General features: G+C 36.5%; 1 protein-coding gene across 2 annotated transcripts; it reads right to left on the bottom strand.

Annotated features, from left to right (window-relative positions):
• LOC109225480 (enoyl-[acyl-carrier-protein] reductase [NADH] 2, chloroplastic-like) lies at positions 10,468-15,157 on the bottom strand. Of its 2 annotated transcripts, XM_019390150.1 has the most exons (13): positions 14,989-15,157; positions 13,909-14,224; positions 13,713-13,822; positions 13,571-13,626; positions 13,402-13,486; positions 13,265-13,312; positions 12,618-12,692; positions 12,436-12,547; positions 12,267-12,318; positions 12,132-12,183; positions 11,975-12,032; positions 11,424-11,522; positions 10,745-10,902 (listed from the first exon to the last, which is right to left on the bottom strand). In XM_019390150.1, the coding sequence occupies exons 2-13, from the start codon at positions 14,180-14,182 to the stop codon at positions 10,745-10,747; spliced, it is 1,179 nt and encodes a 392-aa protein (XP_019245695.1). In that variant the 5' UTR covers positions 14,183-14,224; positions 14,989-15,157. The 2 variants fall into 2 exon arrangements, with proteins under 2 accessions (XP_019245696.1, XP_019245695.1); XM_019390151.1 differs by lacking the exon at positions 14,989-15,157 and having other exon boundaries at positions 10,468-10,902; positions 13,909-14,211.

Below are 17,471 nucleotides of genomic sequence, written 5' to 3'. Positions count from 1 at the left end.
GATTTTACCGTTGTAGTCATGGTGTCGCAGTGGTCACTAGGTACAGTTATTTTTCTATATGGATGATCAGCATAGATACACTGCTCTTTAAATTCACGAATCCCACTCGCTTTATTAGCACGGGAAATATAGGCATAATCATATTGTATTTTAGCACAAGAAGTAGCAAATACCATCTTTTACAACCAAATTAAAAATATGACGCGCACAACTAACATGGAAAATTGAGTTATAAAGTGGACAAATTCTAACTTTTAAATTTTTTGCTGCAGTAGTATCAAAATAAGCATTATCTAATGTGATAGTTAAAACTTTATCAGTATGACCATAAAATTGAACAATGTCTAGAATAGTAGCAGCAATATATGCTCCAGTGTGTTCTGAATCAATAAATTTTATAACCAATCATACGTTTTTGCATATTCCAGCTATGATCAGTTCAGTGACATGTAATAGTTAAATAGTCATTGCCATTAGGACTACGAGCTGTCAAGATGTGAGGTGCAGGTGGTGATGATCACCCCGGGGTATGCGCTAGCGCCCTTGATAGGCACTCCAGAACCAGCCAACGCTCGTGAAAACCCGGGTCGGTTAGTCCTCCATTCATTTGACCGGAGGTAGTCATTGCCATTAGTACTACGACCTATATCAGAAGTGACAACATTTTAAAATATAAGTGACAACACAATGTATATACTCAAGATAGTCACTTTGAAATTTAAAGGCAGAATACATGGACAGACACTTTAACTATCACAGAAATGTCACTTGAACACCTCAACTAAGCCATTTTCCACCGGAATACTTTTACTATACCTTTTCTGCACCAGTTTAACACGTCCGACTGACATGGTAAATAACGTGAACATCATTGCTTTTGAGCGCATGAACATTAAAAATATGCTGATAAAATATATTTTAACGGTACAATATAAACGGTAAAATTCATCCTTTCCCTATTATATAATTAAACCCTCATCTCTTTTACCAGTCCTAGTTCTTTACCATTCCCCCAAAAATCCAGCCCTATTTCTTCACCCTTTTCTTGATTTTCTTGTTTAAAAATTCTATTCTTCTCTCCATATTGAAAGTAGCCTCGCCGTTTGTGTTCGAATCATTGCTTAAGCTCTCAATTATGTCTCTCACACCAAGAGTCGATTCATGTCGGCGTGGTCATGAATGTCAATTGAAAACTTTGTGGTCTCCATCTAATCCTGGAAGGAGGTTCTGTGGATGCAAAATTGAAAAGGTAAGTAATAATTAACTACAATTAATTAATTTTTACTCCAGTTGTTGTTCCCATTTTAGTTTGAATAATTTTTTTTTTGAAGGACAAAGGTGGATATAATTATTTTAGTGAGTTGACGACGAGTTTCCTAGCCAAGCGAATAGGGTTATTTGGCGTTTGCTAAACAGGGTCAAAGCTTTTGAAGAAGAAAGGGCTCGAGCAAGAACATGGAGGAAGAAATTGGCTTCTATTATAGTAATAATGCTAATTATTTGGTTTGCTACTGTGTCGTCGATTGTTGAAGTTGTTGTGGTTTTGCTGGTGGTTGGAGTGTTTTGTGTCTTAGCTGCTGTATTTTGTGTCTTAGCTGTTGTATTTTGTGTTTGTAGTGGTGGTAGATATATTTTGCGTGTATCTAGTTTGTCTGGATGTAATTGTGGCATGTGGCCTTATTTCAATGAAATGAAAAAATTTCTGCAATTGCCTTTTGTGTATTGGTTCAAATATGGAATTCAAAGTGCTAAAATGTTAAAGTTGTAGCATGAACTCAACTGATAAGTCATAACAAATTGCATTCAATTGCCTTTAAAAGCACATATACGAATGCTTTAAACTGAGGCTAGCAATAGCATTTAAATTGCATTAACAACTAAAGTGTTTACAACACTAGTCACAATTCCAAACAACTAATAATGTGTTTACAACTTAAAGTAGTGCGAACTGGTGACCCTGAAAAGACACAATAATCAATTCAAGTTTGGATACTTAGCAAAATACATGAACTGAAACTCAAAATAGCACAATTCTAACACAACTATGGCGCTGGAGGGGCTGGACTTGCAACTGAAGAGGTTGTTGCTGAAGATCCAATTTGGTTTCTCCTGTTTGCACTTAGTTGTTGTAGCTGGGAAGTAGTTATAGCATTTCTGTCTTTAAACTTAAGCCCAGCAGGTTTAAATCCAAGATTAATATTGACTGCACTGATATCCTTTACAACCTTAGTCCCATATGATACAACTCTTTCACCTGAACTACCAGGCTGAAATTGACATAAAAGCATATAGATTAGTCATCAAATATGGTAGTAATAACAAATTGAAGTTGTAAATAGGCAGTCCTTACATTAATGATAGTCATTCCAATTGTAAGGTTGGTGTAACATCCAAAACCAACATTTCTTGACCTCTTCTGTCCATCAGATGGTGGTGCAGATTCAACACCTCTTCGCCTTGTTCCTTTTAACCCCAACAGTAAGTTTTCTAGGAGCAGATGGTGGAGGTGCATTTGGAAATGCAACCCTGCCAAATCTAATGTTGTTTCCCCTTCCTCTGCCACTACTTATATTAGTTGCTGCAGATTTTTGAGTTGCTTGACTTCCTTGGCTTTGTTGAGTTACTTGAGATGACTGTCTACTTGTAGACTCTCCCACTCCACCCTAAAAACTTCCAATTGTAACACATATATAAGTTGGTATTTTAAGTGAATAAAAAGGTGAAAAGCTCTAATTACAACTTACCCTTGATTAGCATGTAGACTTGTTATGGCCTGCTTGATGACATTTTGAACATGTCATCTTAACTCCTTGCTTAGAGAGCTGCCATACTTCTTTTTGTTAGGCTCATTCTTGGCCTTTCTTATTTTCTTTTGGGGCCTGGCTGGCATTGGCTTTGGTGCAGGAGGCTCAATTACCATGTTATTGTTGTCAGGCTACATCTTCATGTTGGGGATTGGTTCAAGAAAGTATTGATATGCCTTGAGAAATGTCTCCTTTCTATATCAGTGATCCACATAATTGTATGGTTCTTCTTCTTGGTGATAGATTGCACATATTGCATGTGCACAAGGGATCCCTCTTAACTTCCAGGATCTACAAGTGCATGCTCTTCTCCTCAAGTTCACTATATATCTGTATTCATACTCATCAACCTCAAACCCATCAATTCCAAACCACAGAACTTTGTATTTTCTAGAGAACTCCTTATTTTCTTCTAAAATCACCCTTGACATAGGAGAAATGTCTGTAATCCAAGTTTATGCAAACTTTATCATATCAATATGTCTCCTAACTACTTTATGTCAGATGTCCTCTAACATGCTAATAATAGATTTCTGCCTAGGTGCTAATATCCAAGAATTAAAGGTCTCACACATATTATTTTCTACAATATCACATTTGAAGTGTTTAAGGAAAAAAGCTCTACACCAATACTCTTTGTTATACTTCAATAAGCTTTCACATATACCTTTTCCAAGCTTTCCCAAAACAGCCAGTTCTTCTTTCAACTTTACCTCAAAACTAGCCTTAGAACACCTCCAAAATTTCTTTCTCATCTCCTCACCTCTCCAAGTTTTTGACCTGTTAGACCATATGTGCCTAGCACACATTCGATGCTCACAATTTGATAGTAACTCTTGAATGCTTGGTACCAATCCCTACAAAACAGCAATGAATCACACAGAAAGTAGAGATGACTTAGAAAGCTAAAATAGAAAGTTGAGATGAACTAGTAAGTTAAAACAGTAAGTAGAGATGAAGTAGAACTTTAAAACAGAAAGTAGAGATGAGGTAAAATACCTTTTGCATATTAGACATAACTATTAATCCAGCTCCATCTCCTAACTCCAAATCAGATATTAAGTTGTTTATAAACCAACTCCAAGATGCTTTTGACTTATTGTCTATTACAGCCCATGCAATGGGATACATTTATTGATTCCCATTTTTCCCAATAGCTACCAATAGTTCACCCTTACATGCTCCCTTTAGAAAATACCCATCAAATTCAATGATCTTCCTGCATCCTTCCAACCAACATTTCTTCAATGCATCGCAGACATAGAAATATTTACACAGATTCTTTCCAGGCTCTAAATTTCTGTTAGTTTTGACCAAGTAATACTAGGATTGGTTTGTGTAATAATATCAGCATAGTCACATAATCTAGCAAACTCCATCTTCCAATCCCCCATAAACTTCCTTAAAACTATCTGTTTTGCCCTGTAACAGATGGTTCTACCAACATATAAACCCAATTTGTCTCTAACCAATTCTTGTATTTCCCAGATCCTAATATAGGGCTGAGGTGTGATCCTATCTCGGAATTTGTTAGCAATATACTTAGAATTACAAAGCTTGTTCTTGTTCATTGGAGTGCACTTGTGAATAGGATGATACTTCTTAACTATAAAATTCCCTGAATCCTTGTCAAGACTTGCAAATAGCTCCTACTGGCAAATCTTAGATTTACATTTCACCCTCACCCTAGTTTCCTTTTTAGGTCTGAGTTTCAATTGTGCATGGTATTCAATAGCATAGGCAGTCACTGCCTCCCTAAATTCTTTGACATTCTCAAATATCATGCCAAGTTCAAAAATAGCCACAACACAATCTGGATCATATCTTAACTTTATACTCTTCCTTCTACTTGGCAAATCAACACCAATTTTAACTTCCACATCTAGCTCATCATCAAAATCATCACTACCAATATCAGAACTATCAATATAGTCCTCATCCCCCCTAATTTACCAGCATATTTATCTGCCTTGTTCTTGCCAATGTCTTCAAAACCTCTATCTATTTTTCCTTCTCCTAGAGGTACTTCTACATGAACAATTAGTATTTTCCTTCTTCTAGCCTTTAGCTTGGTTCTCTTTTCATTCCTAACAACTATCAACTCTTCATCAGTATCACTATCATCTTCTTCTGGTACAACATCAAAATCTGAGTCACTACTACTCTCCAGATTTGAAATAGCACCATCAAGGTCTGTAACTTCACCTTCTACAACTTCTTCCCTCTCCACGCCATTTAAATCAGCAACAACATCTTCCCTTACTTCAGTTTCAGCAGCAACATCTTCCCTTACTTCAGTTTCAGCAGCAACATCTTCCCTCACTTCAGTTTCAGCAGCAACATCTTCCCTCACTTCATTTTCAACTGAAACATCTTCTATGTTTATTTCCCCAGATGCACCATTCACTTCAGTTACACCTATTTTCGGACCACCAATAAGTCCAGTAGGTGCCACATTATCCACTAACTCAGGGTCTAGAACAATATGCTGAATATACAAATGTATCTTATCTCCATTTTCTAGGTTACACACAATATTAAATAATTGTGCATCAATATCCATATAGACAAAATTCTTAGTTTTCGGGTCTTGGTAATAGAAGCCACCCACTGTAGCATATCCCATTTTTTTAGTGTAATATAATAGTTTCGAAATTAAAAAGTGGTCTTTATCAATATCAGCTATTAACACCTCCTGTTCCCCCACATATTTTGAGTTATGGTCAAGGACAAGGTTACCACCATGGTAAAAAATAATAGCAATAAAGTCTGACATCACTATTTTTAATATTCTCAAATTTCATTACAAAAAAACCCTAATTGTGGTCCCAAATCAGTCCTAACTCGCACGAAAGCCCACCACTAAAATGACTACAATACAAAACACTAAAAAGACATACCTTTTCAGCACTTCAATCATGAGTATCAAGCGGCACTTTAACAAGTCAGCACCTCTTCCCCTGATGATGGTTCTTCAAGCACAGATGGTAAATCGAACAAATATTAACCTATAGGACTAATTACCATTGAACATCGAATGAAAACGAAGCAGAATCAATGGACATGCATCGCTTTGGACGGATTTTACAAGAATCGAATTTGGGACTTAGGGTTTTTTGTTGGTCGTTTGTCTTTAGGAATGAGTAAAAATGAGAGGGTTATTAGGAAGAGGGTAATTATATTTGGTTTTACCCGGTAAAAATGTCTATGTGTCATTGTAAAAAACGTGGAAATTTTTCATCGGTACATTATCCAAGCTGGCAGTGCGTAATAACACGCATGAAAATTTTTCATAAGCTCAGGTCGGACGTGTTAAACTGGTGCAGAAAAGGTATAGTAAAAGTGCTCCGGTGGAAAATGGCTTAGTTGAGGTGTTCAAGTGAAATTTCTGTGATAGTTAAAGTGTCTGTCTATGTTTTCTGCCAAATTTAAATATATCATTTCTAACTGTGGCTATAGAAAAATTGGGTTATGCGACTCTTGTATATAATGCACAAAAGTGAGGTGAGAAGGAAAAGTAAAAGGTAAGCCACAAATAGCGGTCATTTTTCTATACTTTCGCTACCTCTATCTTTGTTATAGGGACGTTGTAAATCACCAGTAGGAGCGCCAAAAGTACTGCTAGGATCCGGTATCTCTCCAACATCTATTTGAGCTTATATCTATAAAATTTTGTGTTTAGTTTTCAAGTGTCCTTAACATCCCCACCCCGCCCCCCTGCTTTTTCACCCGTCCCATATGCAAATGGTAATTTACATTTTGAACAAGTAGAAATACATGCATCTTATTAAAATTAAAAAACTTCCATACATGTGATATTCTCTGACGTGTTGTTGTAACCTTACCCCTGGTAGGAGGTACAAGGGGAGGTAAAGCTCCAGACCGAGATTGCGTCTGAGTTAGAGGTTCTAAAACTGGACTAGTGGGTATTTTATCTGATATATCTTCTTCATTTTCTTCTTCCTCGTTAATATTTAATACCAAATCATTGCCAAATTGTCTTTCTAAAGTTTCATTATCTAGTGGCTCCTCTGAAATAATATAATAAAAGTTAGGGGATAGGCTAAAGGAAGTTTCATCAACAAGAGTACAATCATCTATGCATTTTCTAGTTTTAGCAAAAGGATTAGGATTACTACTAGAACTAGAACATTTGTTACTTTTAAAAAAAATGTTGGGTATGCCTAATACCTTTGTAGGAGCCATAATTTAAATATAAAAAATAGACATGAAATTAAACACGAAAATTAAGAGATGGAAGGAGTGCATTATAAATAAATATTAAAACTTGAAGAATTTTCCCAAATACTTGCTCTAAATACTTGAAGAATTAGTTTAGCAGCTTGAACTTGCTCCAAATATTTGCCTAAGTACTTGAAACTTAGATGATTGTGGGAAAATAGAGAGAATGATGGAGATAGAATGATAAAGAGAGAGAGAATGATTGAACTAGAGAATTGTAAGAAATAATAAAGGAGGGAGGGTATTTATAGTTAAAAGTAGGGCTAAGGTGTAATTTAATAAACTTGAAGATTAATAGAAAAGTTTGGGGGGTGAGGGGTGTTTTTGGGGGTTGGGGGGCTAAACTAGCCATTTTTTTACCATTCCCAACGACTATTTTCCAAAGATTAGCCGTCGGCCAACAACTATTGTAGGCAATTAAAATTTTATTGAATTTAAATTCATACGAAAAGGGATTTTTACATACCTATACACTATTGGAAACTTTATTACCCTCCCTACTTAAGTTTCAATTTATTTACCTCCTATATACAAATTTATGAATTATATACACTTTAGGAATTAAATGAGTATCCCTTTATATTAGGAATCAATTATTTCTCATCCTTATTCTCTCTCCCTCATGCTCTCTCTCTCTCTCTCTCTCTCTCTCTCTCTCTCTCTCTCTCTCTCTCTCTCTCTCTCTCTCTCTCTCTCAATCCCTAACTCCAGTAATGTAGAGCAAAGGAAAAGAGAGCAACAATTCTACCATTGACTACCATTAAAAAGCTTTAAAGCTTTGAATTCGAATTTGGGTTTTTAAAAAATATTATTTGTTTGAATTGGGTGTAAACAATTGAGAATTCTCTCTACGTCTCTCTCTATCTCTCAATCACTAATTCCAGTAATGTAAAGCAAAGGAAAAGACAGCAGCAATTCCACCATTGACAGCCATTAAAAAGCTTTGAAGCTTTGAATTCGAATTTGGGTTTTCAAAAACCATTATTTGTTTGAATTGGGTGTTGTGGCAAACAATTAGGAGTACAGTTTGGAGTTTATATCTCAATTTTGAGGGTGTTTTGGTGAAGAATAGACTTGATTTTGGTTGAATTTCATATTGAAACTCGAAGAAGAAGAAGAAGAAGAAGAAGAAGAAGAAGAAGAAGAAGAAGAAGAAGAAGAAGAAGAAGAAGACGACAACATGACGTACATTTTACTTACGAAATTGTAGGAAAGTTGTAGTAAAATTGTAGAAAAATTATAGTAAAATTATAGAAAATTTGTATTCAAGTTGTATGATATTGTAGTTGTATTTAACTGTGTAGAAGTAATGTATGAAAGTTGTAAATAAGTGTATAGTGTATATTTAGTTGTATGAATTTTATTTTTAGTATGTATGAAAGTTGTTGATAAGTTATAAATAAGTTGTATATTATATAATTAGTTGTATAAAATTTATTTTAAGTTTATATGATGTTGTAGATGGATTAATTGATGGATTGGGAGCCTTTTAAGGTAGAAAACGAGTGGAGAAGAACAGTGGTTTTCTTCGTCAATAATATCAATTTCTTAATTACTTATTTGCACCGAACAACATATACATCTTCCTTTTGTTGCGGAAATCTTATGAGCAACTAACCTTTTTTTGGATATGTTACAGGTGGAGATTGCAATGTTAAACAAAAGAACCCGGAAAGGTTGTTTTTTTCCCAGGAAAAACTTGCGGTGTCACGTGGTGAACCCATTTTATTAGACCCAAGATGCCATCTTTCTAGAGGCCCAGTTTGGTGTTACGTGTCAAATAACATGGCACGCAAGTCAAATGGAGGAGCCAATGGGATAATGACACGTATCAAAATGACAAGGCATGTCAAGTCAAATTAAAAGGCCAATGAAATCGTGCCACATATGCAAGTGACATGTTCTGGCGAATCAAATGCGGCTTTGTCACACTTCAATATGATTGGTCGGAAAATTTTTGTTCTCGTCACAACTCTTCTCTTCCACAACTATAAATAGGGGTCTCTCTTCCACAACTATAAATAGGGGTCTTCATACCAGAAGTCATAGCAAGAAGCAAGAGAGAGCTCATGGGTCAAACGCCACAAATTTCTCTACGAGCTTCGAGCTTCAAGCAATCAGGTTCAAGCTCAAGAATGATGAACAAATCAAGGTTCAAAGAGTACGAGTTCAAATCAATGTTCGTGCTAGTTGAATTCAAGATCATCGTTTGTGGAAACAAGCATAAATTCAAGATCAAGCTCAAAAGCCCTCTAATTTATATTAGAAAAGAAGAATCAGAGGAATCATAAAGATTGTAACGCTCAAATTGTTTGAAATCAAATACTACAATTATTGCAATATTTTCGGTCTCGATTATTTTTCTTGACGCAATTTTATTGTCTACAACTCTAATTTGTTTAAAAAAATATATGGAGAGATACCGGACCAATACCGGGCCGGGACACCGGGACAAAATGGTGTTAAAATATTATGGTATAGCCAGTTTTCACACTGGTCAATGAAAAATAGCCAGCGTTTATCAAGTCAATGAAAAATAGCCACTATTTTGCTGCAACAGGGACCGGTCCAGTATAATATACGGGAGTTCTGGTGCATTTGTGTACGAACTCCAGCATATTATGCTGGACCGGTATACTTTGCTAACTCCTGTAAAATTTGCGGGAGACTGGAGCACCAGTGCTCCAAACTCCAGTATATTATACTGGACAATTATACTTGCTGGAACTCCCGTAAAATTTGCGGGAAATCCAGCATAATTATGCTTGAACTCCCGTAAAATTTGCGGGAGTTCCAGCATAGTTATCCTGGAACTCCCGTAAAATTTACGGGAGTTCAAGCATACTTATGCTGGAACTCCCGTAAAATTTGCGGGCGTATTTTTTCGGATTTTGAACAGTGTTTTCGCTCAGATTTAAAGTGGCTAAATTTCGATGACTTTTGAAACTTGGTTATTTTTCAACGACCAGTGGTAAATCTGGCTATTTTTGAATTTCTCCCCAAAATGGTTGTTCCATCACGTCACACGACCCACTACCCCCATCCCCCTAACACCTACCGGGCCGTCCTGTTAGACACCACACTTTTCAACAATAACAACCCAGTAATAATCTCAGTAGTAATAATCCCACACTTTCCAACTATTACAATTATTGGAACCCTAATTTCAGTGTTCATGTTGAGTTAAATTAAGACTAGTGGAATCATGACTATATGCTTCAAAACAGCATACAAATAATGTGATCGCAACTCTACACTACTATTGGTGTTTGAGTCAAACTAAGACAGTTTGAATTATTCTTACCATTATTATTTCTTATTTCCTACTATCTCTCACCGAACACATGTATTAAATAACGCTTGTCCACCAAAACTTGGTAGATAAAAAAAAATCACCCAAAGTTTTTTGTCTATTGTTGGATCTACGAAAGGAATTTCATAATCAACAAGTCAGTTCTAGTCTGGCATAAAGACTTGATCAATGAGAGGCTCATTTATAATGTGCCGAGAATGAAGTTCCATTTGTTACAACATGCGATGTAACCATCGAATATGCAAAGCAAATTATCCACTCATCAAAATGAAATGGATCTATGATACCAAGAAAAATGACAACAAAAGGAGAGGCTAAACAATTATTCCAATAATCAAAATTTTCTCCCAGATCACCAAAACATAGTGAGCGTTGCCTCCACCCTCTAGCTCTTATTGTCTTTTGGAATGTCAAGACCTTCAAAAGCTGGACTATCAACTCCAACCCCCATTGCGTTGAGACCATTGTCAACATAAATGGTTGCACCAGTGATCGCTGAAGCTAAAGGAGACACCAAAAAAGCAGCAGCATTTCCGACCTCCTCTGTTACATTCATTTTCAGTTTTAGTACTCAAGCAAACAGCAGTGCCAACAGTAAGATAAAATATCTATATTTTTTACTCCCTCCGTCCCAATTAATGTGGCGGTGTTTGACTCAGCACTGAGTTTAAGAAAGAACGGAAAACTTTTGAAAGTTGTGGTCTAGAGCGAGTCATAGATATTTGTATGGCCATTAATCATCTTATTAAAAGTAAAGTAGGAAGTTTAAAGTTAAATTATTTTTAATAAAGATACATGACATTCTTTCTGGGATAGCCTAAAAAGGAAAGTATGACACATAAACTGGGATAGAGGGAGCAACTCCAGCTTGCGTACACCTTGATTGTTATGTCATCAAGATGAATAACAAATTTCATAAAGAAAAACAGATATTATTCACCCCAGTGGAGGCATGACGGAAAACTTTTGGGGGATCTTAATGGAAAAGAAATACTACCAAGATATGAGATTGTTTTGAGGATTTGCAAATATAAAAATTAAATAAAGAATAGAATATGAATCACCTGCATATAATTCTTTTTGCAATGGGGCGTTCTCCAATGAGTAATTTATCATCATATCGATGAATCCAATAGCTTTTGCGGCACGACTTCCCAATGGACCTGGAAAGGAAACATTCAATTATGAGTATAAAGCACTTGAGAAAGAGCCTTAATATAAAAAATTTGATGTGAGTGCTCGAATATGCCATCAACCTTTCCAAAATAATCCCTTTTATCCTCTCAGAATCCTTTACCTTTCCTGTTCTATCTACATTTAAGCTGTTTGAGCAAGTTCTTGTAGTCAAAGTACAGTTCTGGGCAGAAATTTTGAAGTGTAGGTTCATTTTTAATATCTAGCAAGTAAGGCTGGTTATATAACCACACAATGCATTGCAACGGCGTAAGTTCAATGTTAAAGAAGGAACTAAAACTTAAAACATGCTGACACAAGTTCTAATATCAATATATTAAAGCCTGAGCATACGCGGCTATAAACTTCTAACAATGAAATTCAGAGTACCATTTGGATCAGTATAAGCACATTACATTTAATACTACCTTGTGCACCGTACCTGCAGATATTGTGTTGACTCTGACTTTATTTTTCCTTCCAGCTTCAAAGGCCAGGACCTTCAGCAAGAGAACACTACTCTTAAGCGATGCTCGCATTTGAAGCTAAAGGGAATAAAGTTCAAATTATTAGGAAAAAATATGTAGCAGAGAACTTACTTTTGTGTCACTCTCCAAAGCAGCTTTTGCCGAACTCATACCGCCTCCATATCTATTAAATTCAGTGACGACAAGTCATTTTAAACGATAAGCAAATAAGGAAGATTGTGTTTCAGGAGGTAAGGGGAATCATACCCAGGAATAATCCTTTCAGAAGCAATGTATGTCAGAGAGATTGAGGCACCGCCTACAAGGTAAAAAATATCTCAAAGTTCTAAAAGGAAAAGGTCTATTTGGTGGAAAAGCACATGATGAACTACTTTTGCCATATAGATTTAGCTGAAACAAGCTCGTGGAGCTTTACCTGGATTTATTATTGGAAGAAAATGCCTCAGGAGAGAAACAAAAGAATAACTTGAGGCAGATACTGCTGCAAGGTAGCCTTTTCTTGATGTCTCCAGCAGAGGTTTGCTAACCTACATATACACTTTCAGATACCATAAAAGTTCCAATAAGAACTTTAGCAGAGAATGGTGAGTAGTGTACCTCTGGACCATTTGCAAGTGAATGCACAAGGATATCAATTGTGCCAAAATCTTGTTTCACAGATTCAACAGCTTCCTACAATAAAACACCAATTGCACAGTTACTTGATCATGTTATCTTCCTGCCTTGATATAATTCTGCAGCATATAAAATAATACCATCTTGCTGCATCCACTAGAGTATTTTTAACTCCAAAATGGAGATGAGCTTTGATCTATTCAAGATACAACTAGAGATAGCACACGCTAGAGGAAGAACAGGATGATCTAATATAGATAGGTAGCTCATAACAAGAATCATTAATAATGCACAAAGTATAAACTAAAAGTACTTAGTAAACAAAGTCTTTTGATTAGAAAACAAAAAAAGTCTTTGGACATATACAGGCCGGATTAATGGAAATCTAGCTTCTCGAAACCATGTCAAATCTCTTAAAAGTATCAAACCAATATTATGTGGAGTTCAATTTTAAACCATGTATAAAGTCATAGGCCCTATGAAAAGAGAAAAAAGAAAACCATGTACAACGTCATAATTGTACAATAATGACTTCAGTTACCGAAAGCTTTCTTCAAGATGAGCAGGTAGGGGGGCCATATCCAGCTGACAAATATGAGAAACAATTTGAAAAATGTCAAACATGATACCTTAACTGTCCAATTTGAGCATCCTGCATAGCGTTTGTTTGCTTTCACCTGAATGATACCAATTTCAACTAGATAATTAGACTTACACTGTTTTTCTGTAACTAATTGAGAAGGATAAAGAGAAAAGCTAATCTTACATCCTCAGGAACATCTTCAGGACTGTCATAAACTGCATCCAATGGGTAGACTTTAGCAATTTCCATCAATGAACCATCTGGCAACCTATTACACAATATTGCAGCATCAATCAGTAGATGAAAGGAATGAAGAGTACAGTATAGAAAAACAGAAATGCTCCATCCTTACACTCGCGATTCATCAAATTTTCCACGTCGTAGACTTGTCTCGAAGATATTCAGTGCCTAAATAAATTTATCACGAAAGATTATATCCTGGGCATGCTGTAGGGTAAGTGTGAATGTATACAAAAATTCATAGATTTACTTACAGGCACCCATGTACCAACAAGAATTTCAGCGCCTGCAGCTGCAAGTGCCTTTGCAATTGCCCATCCATACCCATTATCATCTGCTATACCAGCAATAAATGCCCTCTTACCTGTGATTATGAGAAAAAAACTATAAACAATCTGGCATCTGGACTCCAAAATCCAATACAAAAATTCAAGTAGACTTTAGTGCGACCTCTTAAATCGATAGGCAACCCTGAAGCAGGCGCTTTATCACTTGCTCCAGACATTGCTTTTGGAACCATCCTCTCATATTTTACGGAAACAGACTTAAAGCTTTGACTCAGCTTTGCTGGTGAAACGTAAGATGAACTTCTGAGCTCTGTACAAGATCTGCTTTTACTTTCAAAACCAAAACTAACACTGCTCAACTTCGACAAACAGGGAGAAGCAGAAGCGCATTGTTTGACTGCTGCAATTTGCAGGCTAAGGGTTGCATTTGTAGCCATTTCCAGATATTCACTTGACCAGAAGAATGAAGAGTCTAACACCTGATAGATATTGCACCAATAATTCATTAGTACAACTAAACAGCCGAGTATCAATCAATGAACTACTCCTCAATTTCAAAATAGTTAAAGCTTGCTAAAATATTAGTTACAATTATGCTAGCCGTCAATCAACCCACTGCAACCCTCCTCATTTATCCAATTTTGGAGTTTATATACCAAATCCTTACAAGACAATGTCGATGCAGACTAGAACCGAGCTAGAGCTAACACCAGTTTGTCCCAAACGAGCACTACTCTCTTTTAAAAGAATTATTAACAAAAGAAAACTGAACTAAACCTTTTCAAAGGAATCAAACCATGAGCTAGTGTCTCCTTTATGCTATGTAATGTAGCACCAAGTAATTCATTGAATATTATTCCTCGACTTGAACTTCCATACATCAATTAATAAGTAAGAAAACAGACTACTGCAATCTTTCTAAGGCTAAAAAGTAGCCTTATATGAAATCTAGCAAATATTTTCTTGTCAAACTCTCTGTCATTATTTCTAAGGCTATAAAAGTTTTTTTTTTTTTTTTGACAAGTGATTTTAGCAACATTTTTCAAGATCCTGGAGGACAATAGTGCACAGAGCCAAACAAGACTGTAGTTTTACACACTAAATCCAATCAAATGCAAAATGGGTATGCAATTTCAAGTTCAAAACTGTGAAACCACCAAATGGGTGATCCAACATTTGATCAATGCACAACATTTGAACAACAGCATTTGAATCACAGTATAAGTTTTTCAAGAAAACTGACCTGTGAGATGAAGCACTGGTGAAAAGATCGAAGCTTGACAAGAGAATGAAAGGAAATTTTTAGGGCTATATATGTACGCGTGTGTATGCCTTAGTTGGGTTTCGATGAAAACTAAGGCATGGCCGTTGGGCAGCTTTGAAAATGCCGAAGTGGAGAGTGTGTCACAGGTGGGACTTTGGCTGCTTTTGGTGAAATCATTATTTTACCCTTCAAAACTTTGGGCTTTCACGAGAGAAGGAGGGGTGAAATTCAAATATAGCCAGATTTACAACTGGTCGTTCAAAAATAGCCCAATTTTAAAAGTAATCGAAATTTAGCCATTTTTCATGAAAAGAAAAATCTGAGCGAAAACACTGTTCAAAACCCGAAAAATATTCCAGTATATTATGCTGGAGTTCCAGCATAAGTACACTAGAACTCCAGCATAATATACTGGAGTTCCAGCAAGTATACCGGTCCAGCATAATATACTGGAGTTTGGAGCACCGGTGCTCCAGTCTCCAGTATATTATACTGAAGCCAGCAAAGTATACCGGTCCAGCATAATATGCTGGAGTTCATACACAGGCACCGAACTCCAGTATATTATGCCGGACCTGTCTCTGCTGTAGCAAAATAGTGGCTATTTTTTATTGACTTGGTAAATGCTAGCTATTTTTGAATGACCAATCCGAAAACTAGCTATACCGTGCTATTTTAACGAGAAGAAGAGGGAGGGGGCCTTATGGCCCTTTTAGGCGACTCTTTAAATTATGTCCATGTTAATCTAATTGGATGAATTCTTTTTTCCATAAATTTAATCCAGGGAACTATCAAAGACTATGGAGAATTTTAATAGTTCAGATAGGTGACTACTTCAACATTCACCTTATTGGTAAGGGTTTAATTCTCCACATTGTAATTACAACAATAACAACAAATCCAGTGTGATCTCATAGGTGAGGTCTGGGGAGGGTAATGCGTACACAGACCTTATTCCTGCCTTGTGAATGCAGAGAGGTTGTTTCCAATAGATCTTCGGCTCAAGAAAAGCATATAAATAAAGGATCCATGTAAAGAGAAACAGTAGTGATAGTCAAAAAAAAAAATAACCAAAGCAAAAGAAACAACAGTCAGTGCTAAAAATTTCATGGTAAGGAATACGAGAATACACTACTATAACATGTATAACTTAAGCCCTATTCACTAACCTACTACCTTAATCCTCGCTCTCCATTCCCTCATATCAAGGTCATGACATCGGCAATCGGAAAATGTGTTGTGTCTTGCCTAATAACCTCTCCCTAATACTTCTTTGACCTACCTCTACCCATCCTATGCCCCACCATAGCCATCCTCTCACACCTTCTCACCGGGGAATCTGTGTCTCTCCTCTTCACATGCCCAAACCATCTCAACATCGCTTCTTGCACTTTATCTTCCACGGGAGCCACTCCCACTTTGTCCTGAATATCTTCATTCCTAATTATATCTCTCCTAGTATGCTCACACATCCATCTCAGTATCCTCATTTCCGCTACTTTCATCTTCTGAATGAGATGTCTTGACTGGCTAGAACTCCACCCCATACAACATAGTCGCTCTAGCAACCACCCTTGCAAATAACAAACAATGTTCTAATATTTATCTCTCTAGAAAAATACTCTCAAGGGCTCGCTTTACCAAATCTGCGTTTGTAACCCACGCTCCACCATATGGGGTTGCCGGATGGCTTCCCTCAGGCGCGTCCTATGGCTCAAAAGGAAGCTCCTTCCGGATCTAATATGGATATCCACGAAATCTATGGGAAAAAAATCTTGTATTCTACCATTCTTACTGATGCAATGGGCTCTACTACGACCCCAAATCATCAAGAGCAAGAAGCGGTGAAGGCAAGAAGGACAATCCATAACGGTATGCCTGCTGTTATTTTTAGATCCAAAGACTATTATGGGGTTAAGGAATCTCAATGTAGAAGAACTATTGTCGGAAGATTTCTTAAAATCTGTCCCAAATTGATGTGATTAGATCTCGATTCTCTAAAAAAAATCTCTTTAAAAGGCTCAGTCAAGATTGGTGTCTATGATAATGTTAATGTCTTTATGAGCTTCATGAACGATGTGGACTTCAATGTAATTATGTACAAAAGGGTAATAGAGATTGAAGGTCATCAAATTTGGCTACAAAAGTAGACTCCTGATTTCAAGTCTGAAGAGGACTTACCGTGTGTGCACTTCTCCCAAGTTTTCTCTTTCGCATGCACAATCGGTACTATGCCAAACAGATAGTTGCAGAAGTTGGTACACCTGTAGAGCTTGATGTTTCTACTAAGGGCATGACAAGACCAAGCATGGCCAAGGTACGGGTTGAAATTGATCTTCTAAGACCTTTGGTAACAAGTGTTTGGGTAGGAAATGAAGATGATAACTCACCTTTCAAATGATTTGAACAGAAAATTGAGTACTAAAACATACCCATGTATTGTTAACAATATAGGAAATTAG

Source organism: Nicotiana attenuata, chromosome 5, assembly GCF_001879085.1.
Source record: "Nicotiana attenuata strain UT chromosome 5, NIATTr2, whole genome shotgun sequence".
NCBI lineage: Eukaryota > Viridiplantae > Streptophyta > Magnoliopsida > Solanales > Solanaceae > Nicotiana > Nicotiana attenuata.
The sequence above is the reverse complement of the archived record's forward strand: the minus strand, read 5'-3'. Positions and strand labels throughout refer to the sequence as shown.